Here is a 21336-nt window from a genome sequence, read left to right on the forward strand (position 1 = left end):
GAGGAAGAACAACAGTTAAGGTTCAGAATTGAGACTCAGGAGACCTGTGTTCTATTGTACTTCAGTACAGGTACAGATTTCCTGGGAGATTTTGGTAAGGCATTTAAGGGCACATCCTGATCAATTAGGGATTTTACACTTAGCCTTTTGTCTACGCTAGCAGTTTTGTCAACAAAACTTTTGTTGGTCAGGGCATGAGGGGAAAACCCCCCACCACTGACCAACATGAGTTTCACTGACAAAAGCACCTGTGTGAACAGAGCTATGTCGGTGGGAGAGCAACTCCCACTTACATAACTACTGCCGCTCATTGGGGGTGGTTTAATTATGCCAGTGGGAGAGCTCTCTCCGTCATAAAGCAGCTACACAGGAAACCTTACAGAGGCACACCTGCGGCAGTAAAGCTGTACCACTGTACGGTCTGTACTGTAGACGTAGCCTCTGGGTTTGATTCTGCAAGATGCTGAGCGCCTCCTGAGCTGGTGACTACCTTCTGCTCCCAGGGAAGCAATGGAGGTTTCTCAGTACCACACAGATGGCACTGAAAACCTGCTGGATCAGGTATTTAATCTCTTTGCCTCCGTTTATTTGTAAGAAGACAGGGATAACACATCCCACACTTCACAGAATATTGTGAAGTTAAATGCATTAAAGTAGTAAATAGTTTTGAGATAGGCAAAATGTGCTAAGTGCAATGTGCAGTATTTATTTTATACTTTTAAATATAAAGCATTAACAAACTTTAAGACTACATAAAAATATATATATATATGTTAAGGATTCCTGTGTCTAATTCCCCCCATCCACCAGACTCAAGAGCCCAGATTTATCCTTCTGACGCAGCCCTGAAAGGCGAGTTGATGCATGAGACAGTCAAGTGCAAAGGCAAAAGAGAAAATGGTCAAAATATTTGACCACAACTGAGCAGACATGGAAGGGGCCTGCTGTCTCCTTTCCACCGACTTGTCGAGTTGAGCTTCTCTTCTACAGCACAGCAAAGCCTCACGTGAGAAAAACACACGCCCCGCAGTTAAGCCGCAGGCAGCGACTGTGCACCAGGCCTTGTAGCCTGAGCACAGGGCACCTCGTAGCCAAACACCCGCCTGCGCGGCCGCGCTCCCTTCCCCCCCCCGGCCCGAGGCAACTCCGCCGAGCCCAGCGGGCGCCGGCGCTGCTCGGGGCGGGGCAGGCGGGCCCCGCTTTCAGGGACAGGCTGAACGAGGCCGCGGCCTCGGGGGGGTTTCCGCAGGGCCGGAGGAAGACGCGGCCGCCTCTGCTACGTCCCCCTGATCTCTTCCCTCCCGGGGGGCCGCAGCAGTTCCAGGCCACCCCCGCCCCAGGCTTCGCAGCCGCCCGCGACTCCCTCAGCAGCAGGGCCCGGGCCCCGACGCCTCCCCCGCCAACAAGGACAGGCCCCACCCTACGTCCGACTCCGTAGCCGAGCGCCCGGGCCCGGCCTCTGCACAGCCAGCCCAGGCTGACCTAGCCCCACCACCACCCGGCACGCAACGCGGCCCCAGCACTACAGCTCCCAGCATGCACCGCTGCGGCTTGGGGTGACACGCTGAAGGTTTCAGTCCCCTCGGGCCGCGCTGCATGCTGGTAACTGTAGTCCGCCGTCTGGTAGACGCCTGCTCGTCTCCGCCCCCCTTGTGATGTAGGGAACAGAGGGCGAGGGTCCCGCCGCGGCTAGTTCCACCGTTGCTATGACTACCAGGGAACGGGCAGAGCCATGTTGTATAAGGATGCCATTAGCTAGGGCTATAAATGGCATGGGGGGGCGCTGATGACCCGGATGTAAATGGCGCGCCCCACAGGGTGGGAGGACACAAGCCAGGAGTCCCGCGCCCGGAGCACGTGGGCGGTCACGTGACTGGACGGGCAGGGGGCGGGGCTGGGAAGCGGAGCGATGGGGGCCGCTCTGGACATCAAGCTCAAACGGGCCAACAAGGTCTATCTCTGCGGGGTGAGTGCGGGGCCCGGCGCGCTGCCGCTGCCCGCGCTGGCTCCGGAGGGGGGGCCGTTGTCCGCCCCGGTAACCGTCGAGCCCCGAGGAGGCCGGGGACCGTGCTCGCGGGGGCGGGGGGTCGCGGAGCCCCGGGGCGGGGCTGCGGGTCTCTGGCGCCTCCCGCCCCTGCTCCAGCCCCAGGGTGAAGCGCGGGCCGGGGCCGGAATCCAAACGCCTCGCCCGGCCCAGCTGGGGTCCCCCCTCCCCGGCTTGATGCAAGCCCGCGCTGCGCCCGCCCAGCTCCTCTCTCCCTGGCCGCCTGGGGGGCCGGTTCCCGGCGCTGCCTGGCCGCGGGTCTGGGGCGCCGCCTGCCTGTCCCTCGCCGGTAGAGGGGACTGGTCCTGTACCTTCCCGGCGTCTTACCAGCCATCGGGCAAGTAACGGGTGACGGAGCACCTGCCTTCTGATTTCCGCTTCCCCCCGCCCGGCCGCCCGCGGAAAATGGAATGGGTTTGCTCTCTTGCGATGTCTTAAATAACAAACTTCCACCCTTCTAGCCTATCCCACCTTTTATCCGTTGCAAAATGAACAGGTGCCTATGTGGAAATCCTGCATTATACTGATCTTTTCGGAAAGATGACACTCTGAAACCTTGCAGTTTACATGGCACATCAGACCTCCGATTTATACACTCGGTTATTCCCCTCCCACAGTCCCCTCGGACTCGCTGACCTACTGTCAATTATTTTGATATTAAATTATATTTATGTTTATGCTGTCCCCAAACTTAATTTTTTTTTTATATACCACAGACTTTTGAATTGGAAAACAAGTAACAGCTTTGTTGAAGGTTGTGACAGGGAGCATGGAATGTAAATGTGGCTTTTGTTGTTCGGGGTAGTGTATTTCCTTTTTTTGTGCAGGGACACTGGTGACTAATTTGAGGTGAGGGTTCTCCAGTCCAGAACCATTGACAGCACTTAGTCTTAGTCTCTGCAGCTACATTGAACCAAAAACAGTTAAGAATGCTTACTTGATGTTTCATTGCTGATCAGTTTTAGCTGAAGCAGTCAGTAATTGCATTTAAATCATTATAATAGAATATTAGGGTTGGAAGGGACCTCTAGAGGTCATCTAGTCCAACCCCCTGCTTTAAAAGAGGACCAATCCCTAATTTTTGCCCCAGATCCCTACATGGCCCCCTCAAGGATTGAACTCACAACTCTGGGTTTAGCAGGCTAATGCTCAAACCACTGAGCTAGGGATTCGTTCTTGCTTATAAAGAACAAATCAGGGTTTTTTTTTGTTTGTTTTTTGTTTTTTTTAAATTAAGGGTCTGGCTGTGTTTGTATGTTGCCACTTTAAAGAGATTAAAGGAAATGTATTCAACAAAGTTACCTTTAGTACCCTGACTAGACAGGAGAGCAGAATGATCTGAGAACACAATGTTGAAAGAACTATTTAGTTCGCTGAGTGCTGTACTAGAGATAGTGTATGCATCTTTGATCAGGTATCCCTAGGAATAGTCAGTAAGTTAAAAATAAATCTGTTTTAATTAATCATGGGAGTTACTTGCATGGTGTAGGTTTTCTGTTCTTTTTTTAGAAAGTCACTTGTCACCACACTTTACACTGACATTAGCCAGTGGTAATAATGTCTTTTATTTATAGCACCTTTCATTCCACAGAATCCCAAAATATGCTTTCACAAACAGTACTTGTATAGGAATGCCTTCACCTACGAATGCTCATGTTGCACCCAAGTGGTGCTGTCTAGCTATGTAACTGCAGGTGGCAATATTACACAGTAGTTAAGATGGGGAAAACAAATTACCAAATCCAATTGAAACTGCGTTTGGATTTTAGGCAAATATATTAATGCCTTAATTAACCATTACAGCTTGCTGCATATTTTTATCACTAATATAATTATATATAAAAACTATGTTAAAATAACAAGGTTGCAACGTCAAGCACTTCAAAGTTAGGAAATGACAGTATGAAGATTCCTTGGGCTACCTGAACTGGGCACCCTTATGCATATCTATTATTATAAACTTGCTCTGTATCGCATAGGAATTCTGCGGCAGAGCCACCGGTAGAACCCCGTTATTTTGCCTCGCATTCCAGTGTTTTAAATGCAAGGGAACATCTTTCTCTTCTTGCAACCCTCTGCCTCAATCACAGTCCATCCTGTGCAAAGTTTATATCTGAATAGGGCCATGCTGGAGGTGGAAGGGATTGGTAGAAGAATAGAATGCTTTGGCAGTTTTGGGCTGTAGAGATGCCCATAGATACCTGGATAAGGATGCCTTAAGTTGGAACAGCTCCAGAGATCACTCTAATTTATTCTGGGGGCATTACTGGATTTCAGAACAATCTAGACTATCAGAAGCATAAAGGTAGCTTAAAGCTACCTCTCCCATCACCACCTTCCTCTGGCTCTGACTTCAGTGCTGTGCCATCTGCGATGCAGCACAAAATCTGGCCTTCAGAATCTGTTCCCAATTCTGCCAGAAGCAACTTTGTCCTACCTCTCAGGATATGTCTACGCTGCAATAAAAGACCCGTGGCTGACCTGGGACAGCTGACTTGGGCTTGTGGGGCTCGGGCTGAAAGGCTATAAAATTGTAGTGTAGATGTTGGGGCTCTGATTGGGGCCTGGGCTCTGAGACCCGATGAAGAGGAGGGTCTTGAGTTTAGGCTGCATCCTGAGCTCTGAATGTCTACACTGCAGGTTTGTAGACCCACAGACCAAGCCCTGTGAGACCAAGTCGGCTGACCTGGGCTCTGAGACTCAGTGCTGTGGGGTTTTTTTTTATCTCCGTGTAGATCTACCCACTGTTAGGAGGCATGCAAGTATCAACCTAAGGTAAGGGAATGAGGCTTTGCTCAATTATGAAAGCTGTAAAGTGCACCAAATTATTAACACCAGTCAGTGGAAGATCTGAGACTCATGATTCCTTCCTGGTACTGATCACACCTTTCCCCAATGGTTAAAGCAGAATGAAACAGGAAGAGGAGCACTACTTATGCCAGCTAAGTAGTGGAGGGAGGGAAAATGTGGGGGAATTCTTGTCCCACTTACTTTAGCCCTTGCCTTCCCCTAGTTGAAAAGGGCAGCAGCTGCTACTAAGCCCTTCCCCTCTCTGAAGTTGTAGTCTGTGCCTTTGGACATGTCAGGGTTGCCAGCATATTAAAGATCTTTGGGGTTGGGGCATGCTCAATGTAGATGGAATGTTCAGAGATTTTTAGTTGAAAGCCTCAGACATGTTCCACTGAACATTTGCAAAAACAAACAAAAAGACTTTTAAAAACTGTATCTTAATTTTTCCAGTTCTGGGTTGGTTTTTCATGGGGACAGCAAAAAGTAGTTCTAACCTGAGCACTGCCCTGGTAAACATCAAGTTCCTGTGCAACACTCTGAAAGCGCTAAAGCTCCTAAAAGAAACTGTTGGAAAATATTTTTTGAACGTTGGAAAAACTCCTTATTTTCCCCTAACCTCATTATCAGACAAGGTTGAACTGTTTTGCTGAAAATGGCTGGAAAATCTCAGCCTGAAGCAGAGAACTGGCATTGAGATTCTCAGCCTAAATGGTTAAAGTTATAAGTAACTGAAAATAGGGGATTATAGGTGAAATTTTATAGGTATAGACTATAGGTAATCTTAACTGTAGACTTTGCGCATGTTACACTAATGCACTAGGCGTTATAGCATCTAAGTGTGAAAACTTTGGGTTTTTTTACACTAATGTACTATATATACGGCTTTCGTATAGGCTACGGTTCAGAAATAATGTCTTACTGAGCTTTTTGATTTGCTGTTTTATTTTGCTAGAGTGGGCTCTTCATTCTGAAGTTGGTTCCAGTGAACCAGTGTTGCTTGACATCCTACTTTCTTTTGGGAAGACCTAAAGTCCATTACTTAAGTTTCCTTTTCTTGTATATTTCTCTTGTTTCTGGAATCTTTTCATTGTCTTTTTGGCAACGTTGGGCATAACCATAAAAGATACCTTTCATATTGAATTCAAAGGGAGTTACAGGTGCTTAGCACTACCCTCGCTTTGGTCCAGTGTTGTGACATTCAATTTCTGCTCTCTCAAATACACCTCAAAATTCATCTCAAAAAAGGGAACTCTTAAAATGATTGGAACAATTCCTACACTGAGTATATGATCCTTTTTTCATTAGCAGCTACCATGTATCAATTATGCAATTCAAAAGGAGGTCACAGTTCCATTATTTATTTTATTTTATCTATTTATTTTTTATATATATTCCTTTAACACCTAGAATCCCCCATTGAGGATCATCATGCTAGACAAGTAACAAAAAAGACAGTCCTTACAGGGTAGGTATCAGATAGGCAGATGAAACCAGGGCGTTGAAATATTAAAAATTTTGGTTCCATTCTGGTTTGGGTTCATAGGTATTTCCTAAGTGTCCAGTTCGGTTCCGATTCAGACACTAACTTAGTTACCGAACCATCATTCTAATTTAGCCACCATTTGAACCTTTTCAGATATGTTTCTGGAGATTAATGTGTCAATGCAAGCATAAGAGTATGTAACTCCTAGCAAAAAATACACTGATAAATATTTCTTTGTGTAGAAAAAAATATTTTTTTCTACACAAAGTTGTACTGGTGCATGCAAATTACATGCTCCAGCACTCAGTCAGTCAGTGAAGTGACAAAATGAATTTCAGCACAGAAAATGCCCTTTCTATGCTGACTTGCATAGCAAGGACAAGCACTCAGCAAGAAGTGTGAGTAGACAGAGAGGACAGGAAGGTGTTTTGACATAATAAAATCCCCAAAGTGTGTGCTTTGGAGAAGAAAGAAATGAAATGTCCTCTAAGTCTGAATCTAACAACAGTAGCTCCAATAACAGGGTATATTTGGGGAAAGTAAGAGTATGGCTAAGGATTTGCACACTAATAAAAACTGTCTGCCTGTTGCCACAAGGTGTTGGTCTGGAATAACGAGCTCTTTAGGGCAGATGGAACAAAAAATCACTTTGCTAGTTTGTGGTGAAAGCTCCTGGCAGGGAAAATACCGAGAAAGGGGGATGGACTAAGGAACAGGCAAGCAGTTCTGGCTTCCTTAGTCAATAAAGGCCCTATAGACAAAGGGAACAATCCAAGGAGCGAAAGACCGAAAGAATTTTCAGTCAGTCTTGTAGTGAGAAATAGTCCCAGAAAGTCATGGACCTCTGAGACTGGAATTCAGCAGATTGTGAACTTCCCTGAGGCTAGGGTGGGACCTTTTGGGTGAGCCCTTGAGCAGCCTAGTAATGAGAGGTTTCAGAGTAGCAGCTGTGTTAAGTCTGTATCTGCAAAAAGAAAAGGAGGACTTGTGGCACTTTAGAGACTAACCAATTTATCTGAGCATAAGCTTTCGTGAGCTACAGCTCACTTCATCGGATGCATTCAGTGGAAAATGAATGCATCCGATGAAGTGAGCTGTAGCATTTTTCACTGAATGCATCCGATGAAGTGAGCTGTAGTTCACGAAAGCTTATGCTCAAATAAATTGGTTAGTCTCTAAAGTGCCACAAGTCCTCCTTTTCTTTTTTTCTAGTAATGAGAGAGTTGCTGAATAAGATGACATATTTGATGCTATATTATGATGACTGGGTAGAGCCATAGCACTCGTGTGCATTTGGACGGGATCTCCCTAGCAAACAGCTGCAGACTAAACCCGCCAGCAGCAGCAAACAGCTGTTTCTGAGTGTTTCTACTCTGTTAGATCAGTTTTTCTTCACTGCCCAATTATACCAGCACTTCCTACGATAGCTACGTTTCTTAATTCCTGCAGGTCCACTTCTGGCTTCCTGTGCTTCAGCTTCTCATGCTGTGATCCCTGAATTGCTACTGCAATTCCTTTCTCTAAACCTTTATTACATCAGACTTGTGACCCAATTTCTGTTTAGTACTGACACTTCTCCACTGTTAAGGGAAAAGTACTGATGCCCTGGCAGCTACCAGCTGAGCATTATGTAACTGTATTTCTTAACTGGTGTGAAGTACAATCATATTGAACCATTACAACTTCAGCATTAACTGAAGCTCACATGCTCATCATTTTCCACTTTGATTACTGTAACCTACTCTTCACTGGGCTCCCAGGACCCACATCAGCCCCTGGAGTCCATACAAAATACATCTGCTAAGACTTTGCCCACCATTCTGACCAGATCAACACTCTGCTGTCCTTGCTTCTTTGATCCTTCCACTGACTTCACCATATTAAGTTCAGACTTCTTATGATCATCTTCAATATCCTGCCTAGGTTTATCCCTTTCAATTTATCCATTTTTTTTTTATGTTGCTACTCCCCCCCTTCTTCACTTCACCTCCACTCCACTTGAAACAACAGCTGTGAAGTCCTGTTTGTCCACTTCTTTTACAACAATACTTTTCCCCTGCTGCTATGTATTATTACCTTCCTTGAACAGGTCTGCAGAGCAATCCCCTCTCATTTAAATCCCTTCTGAAGGACCGCTTCTTCAACACCCATAGAAGCTAGCTGACCAAGCCATCTATTTACACATGTCATTTATTTATAAGTAAATTGCTCATTTATGTGGCGGAAAGATTTTGAAGACTAGGAGGGAGGAGCATACAGATGCTGGAACAAAATTTGAGTTAGGGTAAGGGGAAGAAGAGAGATTTGAATTCTGGAAGCAGATTGGGTGGGAGTGGAGTTTAAAGAGACTTCTGCTTGCCATCACCTTGATCACTTAACTTGTATTTTGTATCCTTTTCCCCTGCCTCCTCTCCATCAATATGTCTTTTCAGACTGTGTGTTTTGTGAGGCAGGAACTGTCTTCCTTGGCACTTGGAAATCATCTAACATACTTTGGGTGCCACTGCAGTCTGAATTCTAGCAAGAGAAGAAACTGATAAAATCAATATGTTTTACTTGTCACCTTTTCCTTGTTAGGAAGTTCTTTCTGGAGTGGTGGTCATAACAAGCAAAGATGCAGTCCAACACCAGGGTGTCTCCTTAACAATGGAAGGATCAGTAAATTTGCAGCTCAGTGCCAAAAGCGTTGGTGTGTTTGAAGCTTTCTATAACTCTGTTAAGGTAAGAAATACGTAGATTGGTTTCTTGGATACAAAAGTTGTGTCTAAACCAAATCTCTCCTTAGTAATTCTACTTCTTTATGGTTGTGTCTTACTTCAGTGCATGCAGGTAGTTTAATATTTTCCCAATCACTGCCATTATCTAGCATTACACTGTGAGCTTCAGAGGCAGAAAAATGTTTTAAGACAGACCCAGCCTAGGTAACCACAGAGTTAAAGAAACTTTGTCAGGATATTTACTGCTGTAATGTGCCATGCCATTTGCATGTAGCTGTAACTGGCGTGAGAAGCACAGTCCTGCAAAGGGAAAATGAGTAAAACTGTTCTAGAACTGAATTCTTATAAATAGAGTGAATGTGAGGGCTCCAAGCAAAGCTGCAATGAGAAGCCTGTTTTTAGTTATATAAAATATCTCTTCCAAATGTGAGCCCTAAGCAGCTTGGTAGTTTACTTTTGAGAGGAGGTGAGAAATACTTACTCTGAAAAGAAAGAGAGCCTCCGTCAGTCTATTCTGCTTCATGTGTCAGCAGAGATGAGCCAAAACCCCAGGTTTGAATAGTTCCAAACTTAGGGGAGATCCATGTTTTCCCCAACAAAGCATTTTCAAGCAATCAGAATAGAAATTTTAATTCCATTTCAGCTTTTGAAGTTTTTTAACTTCAAATGTAAGTTGCTTGATTAGACAAATGACCTTCGAACAGTAATTGGGGGCCATTGTCTTATCGTTGGCATTGGGTGTTGTAGCAATTTAAAACAAAAATGGTTTGAAAAGAAAAATGAAAAATCACAAGGGAAAATAAAATGTTTGTCAATGCTCTATTTGATATTAAACTAATTTCTCTGCTCTGGGAGTGCATGTATTTTATTTATTTATTTATTTTATTTTTGCTGTTCCTACTCTGTTGTCTTTTAATTGATGGAGGCATATTTCATGAGATTTTGCATGCTTCTCCAGTCAAGCGCCAAACCATAGTTTGTCATTGTTCCAACAACATTCTGATGTTAAATATATAGTTTACCTTTGGGAGCCCTTCTTCTCTCCAAGAGCTAACTGCTCAACTGGCATATACACATACAGACTCCTTCTGCTGTTTAAGGTTTGTGATTTTGATAATGGAACAAGAAATGTACTGCTTTCAAAAGTGTACTAGGTTCTACTTGTTAGCTTCTTAATGGGCTTAGCCACCAATCTGACAAGGATGCAAAAAAATGTACAGACTGTCATGGTAAGAAACATTAAGTAAGACCACTTTTTACCACAGTATGAGTTTGTAAAGAATTGTTTGTAGGGGACACAGACACTTGAATTTTGAGATATTTGGAAAGGCTGATAGGGTTTCATGTGGCTCTGTTATTGGGCCGTTATGAAGCAGACTGCTTTATTTTAAACTTCTCAATGTTTATCTTTACAGCCTATTCAAGTTATCAACAGTACCATAGAAATGGTAAAACCAGGAAAACTTCCCAGCGGCAAAACAGAAATTCCTTTTGAGCTTCCATTGCATGCGAAGGGCAACAAAGTTCTATACGAGACATATCATGGTGTGTTTGTCAATATTCAGGTGAGACAGTTTTCTGCGTAGGGAAAATGTGATGAACTTGCACTGTCTGCAGGAACTATACTCTGAGAAACTTCTCTAATTGCACTGTGGGAGGAAACTATCTGGTGGTACCATAACTGTATGTTATCAATATTTTTGGTTTTGTCAATTTTGTGAAGTTATTGCAATGCTCATGTACAGTAACTAAAAATTAAAGGTCCTTTAAATTAAAATTCATGTTCCAGCTGTGGGGGATTTTTTAAATTTACTGAAACTCTAGTAGGAAAAGATTATATATTGGTTCAAACATTTCCCAAACATCCATCATTGTGGTATTTGGGTGTACTTTACATGGCTTAAATTGAGTCAAAAGTTTCACAATTCCTTTCAGCTCACAGCTGTTGAGACCGAACAAAAATTGTCCCATTAGCTAAGTCTCCAGGATTTAGTACTTCAGAGACAGTGGAAGGCCTGTGTGAAGAGAAACACTTTGGATTTCTTTCCAAACATGGCATAACAGCCCTTTTAAGATCTCAAAACATTATCAGGAGATTATATAAAATCTCCATAGGCTTAAAAATTATGCTTGCACTTTTAAAACAAAATATTTGGGATTGTTTTTTCCTAAGTAGGAGTTTTGGTTTTTGTGTTACTTATATCCCCTGTTGCAAGGATCCTCAGATACAGCCTTGGAAATGTAAGAAAGAAGAACAAAGTTACTGGGGTTTTTTGTTTTGTTTTTGCTTGAAATAAGTTTTGTCTTAAAAACAAAGAAGGAATCTATACTGTTCTTCACCCTTTCACATCTATATTTTGTTTTTGTTTTTTTTAATGTAGGGTCATTTTATAAATTTAGAATCAAGAGGGATTGATTCATTCAGTAGGTTCAAATATGAAGTATAGTGTGACAGTGATATCCTAGCACAGGATATTGTATTATACCTGTTTTACACATTTAATGGTTAATAAGATACATTGCCTGAATTAAAACTCTTTCTTTAGTCCCTTCATTTCATGTAGGAGCTGTTATTAGTTTATGGGATGGGGTCTGTGAGACCTTCTCTCCTCCCTGCTGGAGGTGTCAGCAATGTGACACTACCTCCATCACTCCCCAACTCAAGGAAAACCCACTCAAGTCAGGCTACCAGCAAGACTCGGTTCCCCAGAAGCCGAGAAGGGCCAGGAGGAGACATTGGCCAATCAGGAGCCAGCAGATCAGTTAAGAAAGCTTTCCTGTTCCCTCACAAGGGGAGTGCTGGGTGAGATATACTGAGGAGCATTTCCTCTGTCCTATCCCAGAACGCCAGGTCTAGATCAGGGCCTTGACTTAAAGTGACCAAGTGCTTGCCTCTTACATTTATTTGTTAGTTTGTTTAATGGCAGAGACGGCCAAATTCAGAATTTAACTGTTTAAAGACTGATGACAAGCTTATGGCATGGGCTGCCCTGCTCTGGAATGGCTGCCACATCTTGTGAACTGAGGCAGGAAGCGCTTGCAGTGCCATGCTCAGCCAGCAGGGAATGCAGTGGAGTAGCTACACCTGTGACAGTTTCTTTTGTGTACATTATAATATTTTCTAACTCTTACTTTATTATGTAGTAACTTGTATCTCCCATTTTATGCACTGTCTGTAGTATTATACCCCAAAAGAAAGTGCTTACAGTTAAGTGTCTTTCGATGAAACTTGAACATGACAAGTTACACAAGTGTTGCCAAGATACTTTTTTTAAAAATACCAAAACAGATTGACCCCTCACTTATCTGTTAGAGAGGAGTACAAATTCACTCAGGACAGGGCTACACGCTGTTTTGGAATCTGATATCCTATGCTCATATGTCACCAACATCCATTCCTGATTTGGTGGCAGCTTGCTACACAAGATGATGCAGTCTCTCTCCTTTCTTTCCCAGGGTCAGGTACAGTTTTTCCTAATTTCTTTTTTTGAGGAGAAGTCTCTTATGAATCTTGGTAACTTGTCTGAAATGAAAGGGGACAGAAAAATATTTCTGCATTACATCTTATTGACAGGTTTCAGAGTAACAGCCGTGTTAGTCTGTATTCGCAAAAAGAAAAGGAGTACTTGTGGCACCTTAGAGACTAACCAATTTATTTGAGCATAAGCTTTCGTGAGCTACAGCTCACTTCATCGGATGAAGTGAGCTGTAGCTCACGAAAGCTTATGCTCAAATAAATTGGTTAGTCTCTAAGGTGCCACAAGTACTCCTTTTCTTTTTACATCTTATTGAGTAAATCTTACAAGAAGAAGAGGAGGAGGAGGAGAAGGGTGTATGCAGACTATTACAGGAGGACTTAATAATCCATCAGTTAATTGTAATCTATAATTACTTTTATAGTATAAGGAGTGGTGAATGACATGAATTTGGTTCATGAATAAGGGCTGCACCTCTGTTACCTTTAGTGCCAAGTAGAAGTATGGCCATGTAATATCACAGCTGAGTTTTACACATACAAGCCACAAAATTGAAAGCTGTGGTCCCTTAGAAACCAAACCTCTTCGCTTGTGCATATTTCCTATGACTTTATATAGCAACAGATTAGCTACCACATTGTATACACATTTAGGCAGACAGTTACTGTGAGAAGTACAGCTTTGAATCTTTTGATTTTTGTATTAAATGTTTTTACCATAATGTTGCATTAATATTAGGTGGGGGGGTTTCTAACTGAAAAGTTTTCCTCTGGTTAATGTGATGTAAGGAGGCATTTTGAAAATCTGGTCTTGAACATATATATTTTTTTGTACTAGTGGGAGACTCCCCCTCCCCCCCCCCCCCCGAGAAATTTTATGTTTATTAAGATAAAGCTCAGAGGAATCCATTAAAACAAATTACCTTCAGAGAGATGCTTTGCACTAGAGTACTAGTAAAGAATCACCAAAATCTTCACATCTGCCCCCCCCAGCCATTGCTGTGAGTATATAGTACAAAATAAACTAATAAAAACTTACTTTTTATAACTGAACCGGACTTGCACAGAACACTCTTGATGAAAGTGTATTTTATCAACCTGTTGAGATGTCAAAAGTAATTTCAAGAATATTCAGAGTATAACTATAAAATGCTGCACACACAGATACCATGTCCCAGATAAGACAGGTTTAATTCCAACCTATAAAGTACTGATGAGACAACCGCTAGAATACTGCATTCCATAGTGGGCACCTTGGTCAATTAAAAGATGGTTATGATTGTAACAAAAACTAGAGACAAAGGGACTGGCTTTGAAGTAAATTTTTAGGTGGGGGGGAGATACCTTATGCTCTCAATCCTGTAGCTAGATCCATATGGGCAGAGTTCCATTGACTCCAAGGAGCATCCATACAGGCATAAGTATCCACCCACATGGACTCACCTGCAGGTTTGCAGGCCAAGAGTGCAGTTGGGTAAACTACAAATAAGGCAAGACAGAAGTCTGCAATTAATTGTAGGGTGTAAGTATCCAGGAAGGGGAGGTACTGTTTAGAATTATCCAAGGAATACAATTTAAGAGTAAAGAGATTTTTAATATCAGGGAATAACTTCTTAACAGTGATGTCTGCTAAAGTGTCAAGTAAAGGAAGGAAGCACAATTGCTTGAATTACTGAATCACTTAAAACTAGACTGGGAAAAACACTAAAAAATATAGAAAGGGAACAGTTCTGCTTTGGCAAGGGGATATACTAGGAGTGACCAAGTCACATCTCTTTCATCTCTAATTTTTGGCCCAAATCCTGGATTCAGTTAAGTTAATGGGCATATTGTCCACTGACTTCAATGGGAGCAATATCTGGCCTCCTATTTTAAACTTCTTCAGGCATGACCCATATTTTTCTTGAGGGGTGGGAGAAGGTGTTGAGCACTGAGCATGCTTGTGGTACTTAAATTATTTTTCACACAGACTCTTCTGTTGATCTCGGGTATCTGAAAGAATCTTACCTGTTCTTTTTCTGACTCTTTTTATGCACTTATTGATAAAAGCTGAAAGGTCATTTGACTCAGCAGACTATTATCTCTTTTCCATCATGTTATTTCTACTGTTATGATCATGCATATTATCAGGATTTTCCATCATAAGTATAATTGGTGTATCTGTTCATTATGAATCCTGTTGTATGTTCATGCAAATAGCTTCTCATTCAGCTGCAGCAGCTGCTTTAAGGTAGTATTCTGTTTTTTTGTAATTTGTTTTTCTAACTTCCTGGCAGTAGGATACTAAATCTTTCATTAAGCATTTTAAATTCAAGAGTTAGTTACCAGAAAAAACAGACAAGAGACTTATGTCATGAGACAACACCTATTCGTAAAAAGCCTTGGATAGAAATATGATAAGCAACTATATTGCCAGAATAAAACTCATTCTAGTCTGTCTTATGCATGCACATGAATATTTTAGATATTTTCCCCTTTTGCAGAGCAAACAGTGTGATCTTGTACATCAGACTTTTCAACATAGCCAAGCAGTGATCATCCTTCCCTCTTCTGCTTGAAATACCCTGTCTGAAGAGTCATTACTCCATTTTCAATACTAACCTTGCCAAAGGCTCATTTATATTGAGAAAGCAGCTGTAAAAGGAGTTTATCCTTTCTCCCAACCAGAAACAGCGATGTAGAGACCTGTTTGCTCTCTGTGCTTTGCAGAGCTGAGGAACTTATCCTCTGAAATTATTTAATTATTATTTAATTGTCCTGTTACTGATAGGGATAAAGGAAAATACCTGATATTTTAAAAACAAATTAATGTATTTACAGATTGGCATTTGGGTGAGCTATCAGTTTGTTTTCTTTTTAAAAGAGGAGAAAAATTCCTTTTTCTACAGATTATCTAAATCAGTTCTCTCATATTGAACTTAAGTCTCTGAATTCCCTACATTTACTCTGGGCTTCTTCACAGTACGTCCCTCTACCCTTCAAAAAAGAAAAAGCATGTGTAATTGTTAGTCATGCCAGTCAACAGTAGACTTTGATGATATTTACTTAAACTATATACCTTTGCATATGGCTAGTTTGTTTCTAAATTTTATATCCTATTGACAGCGCTTATGGTGAAAGGCTTCCTTTTCTTAATGTTGGTGTTTCCTTTACCTAGTCCTCGCCTTGGCTTTCTTCCTAATATAACATCTGTTGTCTGGCACGTCTTTTGCAAAACAATACCAGCCTACAAGTTGAGTTGCTTTCTGTAATCCAGATATTTTGTTTATAATCAGTATGGATTGTCTTGTAAGGTATGATTTTATTGGTATATATGTTACCTTTGGCCATTCTCCTATCACCTATCTCCTATCCTATCTCAGTTACCCATTCCCCCTCCCGGTCCAAAATAAAACTTAATAAAAAGGTCCAGATCAGGCCTTTCCTTAGCTTTTCACCACCTTTCAGAGTTATTGTTTCCTGCATTGCTGTACCACCCCAGAAATAAAGTGAAATCTGACTTCCAAGAACAGTTTTTGTATAGAACACATTAATATCTGTTAAAATGGATGTGCAGGGGAGATTTGATCCAATGTTTAGGCTTTGGGTAAGAAGCTATGTGCTGCTTAAAAGTGTTTCAGTAGTTTAAATAAAAAAAAAAAACAAATGAAAACAATTTATAAAGCCAAAAAGTGAAGTGGTTAAAATGTTTTTATTGTCCAAATTGAGAGGTAAGGTAAACATAAATTGTGAACAGTATATAATTTTTTTTAATTCTCGTTTAGAATAATCAAAGATGTCATTAGCAGAAACATCCATCAAAGATTTTTTTTTTTTTTTTTTTAATTTCATACAGTTTCAAAAGATGACCTGAGTTGTTGCAGTGGTTAGGGATTTGAGAGATGAGGGTTCAATTCTCTGCTCTGCTACAGACTTCTTATGTGACCTTGGCACTTACAATCTCTGTGCTTTAGTTCCCTACCTGGAAAATGCTACTTCCGTACTTTACAGGGGTGTTGTGAGGATAAAAAATGCTAAAGATGATGAGGTGCTTGGATTGTACTGGGCTCAGACAGGTACCTTAGATCAGTGATTTTCAATTGGTGGATTTCATCCCCCAAGGAGATCAGGAAAGGGAATTGAAGGGTGGGCATTGCAAAGTGTTCTGGGTAGGGAACATATCTTTCTATTATGTGATCAGCATTGAGAGCAATCAGGCCTGGTCCTGATTGCTAATTGAGAGCATTATTGCTGTACAGATATTCAACAGTTTATAAAGAACTGATAAATGATTAATAGATGTTATAGGGTTGTTAGATACATGAGTATTACTTTGATGGTTATAAACAACCTGTTGGACTCTACAGCACTCTATAACCATTGATTAACAATTTATTGAAGAATATATAAGTAGTCTACTGACCTTTTAATAAATTACTTATAAATGGAATGTTAATATAAATAGCCAGTGAGACTTTGTGTTTATAGAATGATTTCTCTCTAAGTCCATGCTGGAGATGGAAGAAAGTTTTGATAAGACTCTTCTATCCCCCACTCTTTCTCACAGTATACCCTTCGGTGTGATATGCGACGATCTCTACTGGCCAAGGACCTGACTAAGACTTGTGAATTCATTGTCCACTCACCAGTAAGTTGGAATATAGAGATATTTAACTCTCTCAACTAGCTGAGATTTTCACCTCTGCAGTTTTGTTCTGTTTAGCAAAGTTTGGTGCCCAGTCTTCTATGGTGATGTTCACAAGATGTAATGGTGTAACTTGTATGTGTCCTCCTATATTAACAAGGCATAAGACTTAAGGGGCGGGGTGGGGGGAGGGAGGGAAGGTTGGTGTCATGCTTTCTTTTATGTTTTGAAGTTAGCAATATTCAGGTTTCAAGCATTTGTGTTACTATTTGTATTACTGTGGCACCTAGCAGCCGAGACATGAACTAGGATCTCATTGTGCTATACTTTAGATAACCTTTTCACCTTAACTTCTTTTAAACTTACTCTTCTAACTGACACAAATATGTTTTGGATGATGAGCTTGCTTTGTTGTGAAAACCTCCTGTTTCCTCACTCAGTCCTCCCCTTCTCTCTCCCTGCTTGTTCGGTTCATCTCCTAGATACATACTGTTCTACTCGGTATCTAGATACTGTGGTGATGTGTGCTCCCATAAGTACTGTATCTTTTGGATGACCTGATCTCTCTCTCTCTCTCTCTCATGCTCCCTCCCCCAGGTGCTAAGCATCCTGAGCTCCCATTGGAGGTTGAGAGCTTTGGGTGCTCAGCATCTGTGGAGGGAAGATATCAAGCCTCTTGTATTCAAATGCCTAAATTATTGATTTTAGGTCCTTTACTCTAGGTGTGGAAATAGGCCTGCATCAAGTTGGAGACAAGTTTACAGCCTCTTAGTCTGATTACACTGCAGTTAGACACCTGTAGCTGGTTTGTGTCAGCTGACTTGGGCTCCGGGTAAAGGGCTGTTTAATTGCAGTGTAGATGCTTGGGCTGGAGCTCAAACTCTGGGGGGTCCCAGAGCCGAATGTCTACTCCAGCCAGCCATTAGTTCTTAATTGAAATGTAGACATACCTACAGGGACCACATAAAGCTGGTGTCCTAAACGAGTTGTTCTCATCAAGTTGTTCATAGATAGTGGTAGGCTCAGAAATGACTATTGTAACTAATGCCTTGATTCTGCAGTTAGTTCTGTGCAAGTGGACCCTTGCACCTGTGTGAAATTTATTGCAGAATCAGGGCCCACATTTTTTAGCTGTATGGCATGAACATGTTTTGCCTTTCATCATGAAAATGGGTGCAACTGTGATATCTATTGATTATAGATGTGTGCAGAGCACATGTATAAGCAATATAATCTGCACAAATTTAACAAGCAAAATACATTTGCTTCCACCCAAAACTTGTTAGAACACACATGATGCTTAACTCCTGTAAGGAGCTCTTTAAGAAGAGCTCTAATATACTTAAAGATGTTTTGTTCCCCTCGTCATCAGTGATGAAAATGAATACAGTAGAACTTCAATAACCTGCACAAAAATTGCTTCTATCAGCAAAGATTTAATAGCAAGACACTGTAGAGATCTTGTTCCTACATTTTGTAAAATGAAAAATTATACTATGCTACATTTACTAGTACATTATGAAGTATTATAAATAAGCCACAGTTATCAAAATAATGAGCAGCTTACATATTACGCAGTATCCTTGCTTTATTTCTTGTTCAGAGTATACCACTCATTAGTTCACAAAATTCAGTAATTCCCAGTCAGTGTGAATTAATTAGGTTCTACTGTACATAAAATTCTCACTGTCAGTACACAATATTATTTCCCTTAACCTTATTTCCTTTGCCAGAATTCGTCAACTGTATTTTCCCATTACTGAAAATATGTATTTATTTATGGCTGGCAGTTTCCCAGTTTTGCTGTTGTACACAAACTACTATGGACTCAAAGTAATGGAGAGTAAAACAACTGCAAAATTCAAGTTGGGCCTTCTGATGATGATACAATACTGCACCAACTCCCAACAGTGCACAGCTGGGACCCTCATCATTGATTGGCACACAACAAATCCTTACACTTATTTTAAATGGAAGCTTTGCTGAAATGTGAATGGAGCTGAACAAACATAAGGCACCTCATTGGGATGAGGGTGAAGAGAGGCAGTTACTGAAGATTTAAAATGACAATTATGTTTTCCTTTCTGCACAAAGTGTCAGACTGCCATTTCAGCAGCAATTCAGGGCCTTTTAAGTCACTTTAAACTTACTTTCTACAGTAAAACCTAAAGTAGGAGGTTGTTAAATATTCCAAATATATATTTAAAAAAAAAAAAAACATAGGTCCTCAGCTGGCAAAATCAGAGGAACAACACTGAATTACACCAGCTGAGGATCTGACCCAGTAAGTTAAAAACAGCTACTGGGCCATAACCTGCTTCTAAAAGAGCTCTTGCTGGGCGGAGTTAGGGAGTTGAAATAGTGCAGGTAGGGAACTTCAGATAGAGAGGGTTAGAAAAACAATCAATATGCTCAGGATAATAGAGGAAGTGCATATATAACTTTCCCTACTATTTTCTCAAATCTGCTTACTAGGAAGGCTGAGTAATACTGGAAGGACACATTGCATCAGACCTCACAAAACTTTTAAAAAAAAGCCAGCACTGATATGTAAAATCAAGAGCCCTACTTTAACAGCATGGCAAGGTGTGCATTAGTTGGCTATTGGTTTAGAGCACTTAACCTTGTGACTCACAACACAGCATGCTCAGGGCAGGCACCAGTAGCCTAGTAGTTCATATCGTGTCATGGTTTTACAGTAATGGCAAGGATAGTTTAGAGTGTCAAAATGTGGTTATTTTGTAACACGTGGTGACTTGTGTGTGTTCCATGTCATAATCATGTCCTGTTTTCTTGCAACGTCTAATAGACTTTACATGAAATGGGTCAATTTCTTATTAAAAGAATTACACTTAGTTCTCTAAAGACTATTTCAAAGTTAGACATTGTAAAGTGATTAGGTCAGCTTCTAAACTGGTCTTGCAAGTAATGGCATATGAAAAGGGATTCTTTTCATGATTCGATGTGTGTACATTATGTAAACTCTATATACTGAGTGTCCAATATCGATCCTACCTTTTCATTTCATTCCAGCCTCAGAAAGGGAAGTTGATGCCAAGCCCAGTGGACTTCACAATTACACCTGAAACCTTACAGAATGTTAAAGAGGTAAACCTTTTGTTTTAAAAAATGCTTTAAATGGTGTTGAGTGACTCCCTTGTCTCCAGTGTGAATTGGTGTGAGGAGTGAGATCAGTGGCTACTATTAGATTCTGCTCCACAGCTAGTCATAGTTCTTCCTCTCCTCTTTTGCCAGTTTTGATTCCTGACATGCTGAGCAACATGTTTAATGGACAGCACTGTCACTTGTTCTTTTGTGTTGATGCTGTATTGTTAACAGAGCTTTCCTCAGTAATGGTTACGCGTTATTTTTTTATTTCCCCCTTACTGGGAACCAACCAAGTCAGTGGAATATGGTAGCCAAGAGCTCCCATTGACTTCAGATGAAGCTGTGAGTGCTCAGCACTTCTGTAAATCAGACCCCAGCATCTCAAGCTGAGCACCAGAAAATGAGGAACACACAATCACTTTTGGCTTAAATGACTTGCCCAGTGTCACGTAGCTATATGGTGATAGAGGCAGCGATAGAGTCCAGTTCTCAGGGCAGCATTCACTGCCTTAACCCTGAGACCCTCCTTTCTCTCCCTACAATCCCCTGCCTCATTCACTAAACACCTTCCAACTGCCACAAAAAATAAATCAGGTGTCCTACAGGCAACGGCCTCCTTCACTCAAGATCCTGATTCATCCACAGTCCATCCTGTGCAGGGACCTAGTGGGGAAAAAAAATGTTACCATGTAATTAAAGACTGTATCACAATGCTTACACTCAAGGGGGCTCCATTAACATTGCACAGGCAAGCTTGATCCCGGCATTTTCTAACTTTTAAGGGTCCTGACTTTCCAACCTTAATAATCTTTTGATGTAGGGTTTTTATGTACTTCAGTAATTCTTATGCTGCTTTTTTCCACAAAGCGAGGTTTTGCCTACTTAGCATTCTCTATGCTTTTTGTGATTAGTCATGTGACTTTTTTTCCCACTCTACATGTAGAGAGCCTCGCTCCCAAAATTTCTCATCAAAGGTCATCTCAACTCGACTAACTGCATCATTACACAACCACTAATTGGGGAGTTGGTGGTGGAGAATGCAGAAGCTGCAGTCAAAAGTATTGAACTACAGTTAGTACGTGTGGAAACCTGTGG

General features: G+C 41.4%; 1 protein-coding gene across 1 annotated transcript in view; it reads left to right on the top strand.

Moving 5' to 3' along the window:
- Positions 1-1877: 1877 nt before the first annotated feature.
- Positions 1878-21336, top strand: part of VPS26C (VPS26 endosomal protein sorting factor C) — a 59996-nt gene continuing 40537 nt past the window's right edge. The window contains exons 1-6 of the mRNA XM_078854585.1: positions 1878-1966; positions 8895-9038; positions 10450-10599; positions 17056-17136; positions 20167-20241; positions 21185-21335. Coding sequence (XP_078710711.1) covers positions 1910-1966; positions 8895-9038; positions 10450-10599; positions 17056-17136; positions 20167-20241; positions 21185-21335 — 658 coding nt within the window. The 5' untranslated portion in view covers positions 1878-1909. The remainder of the gene's footprint in view (positions 1967-8894; positions 9039-10449; positions 10600-17055; positions 17137-20166; positions 20242-21184; position 21336) is intronic.

The sequence above is a fragment of the Lepidochelys kempii genome, chromosome 1 (assembly GCF_965140285.1).
Source record: "Lepidochelys kempii isolate rLepKem1 chromosome 1, rLepKem1.hap1, whole genome shotgun sequence".
In the NCBI taxonomy this organism is placed as follows: domain Eukaryota; kingdom Metazoa; phylum Chordata; order Testudines; family Cheloniidae; genus Lepidochelys; species Lepidochelys kempii.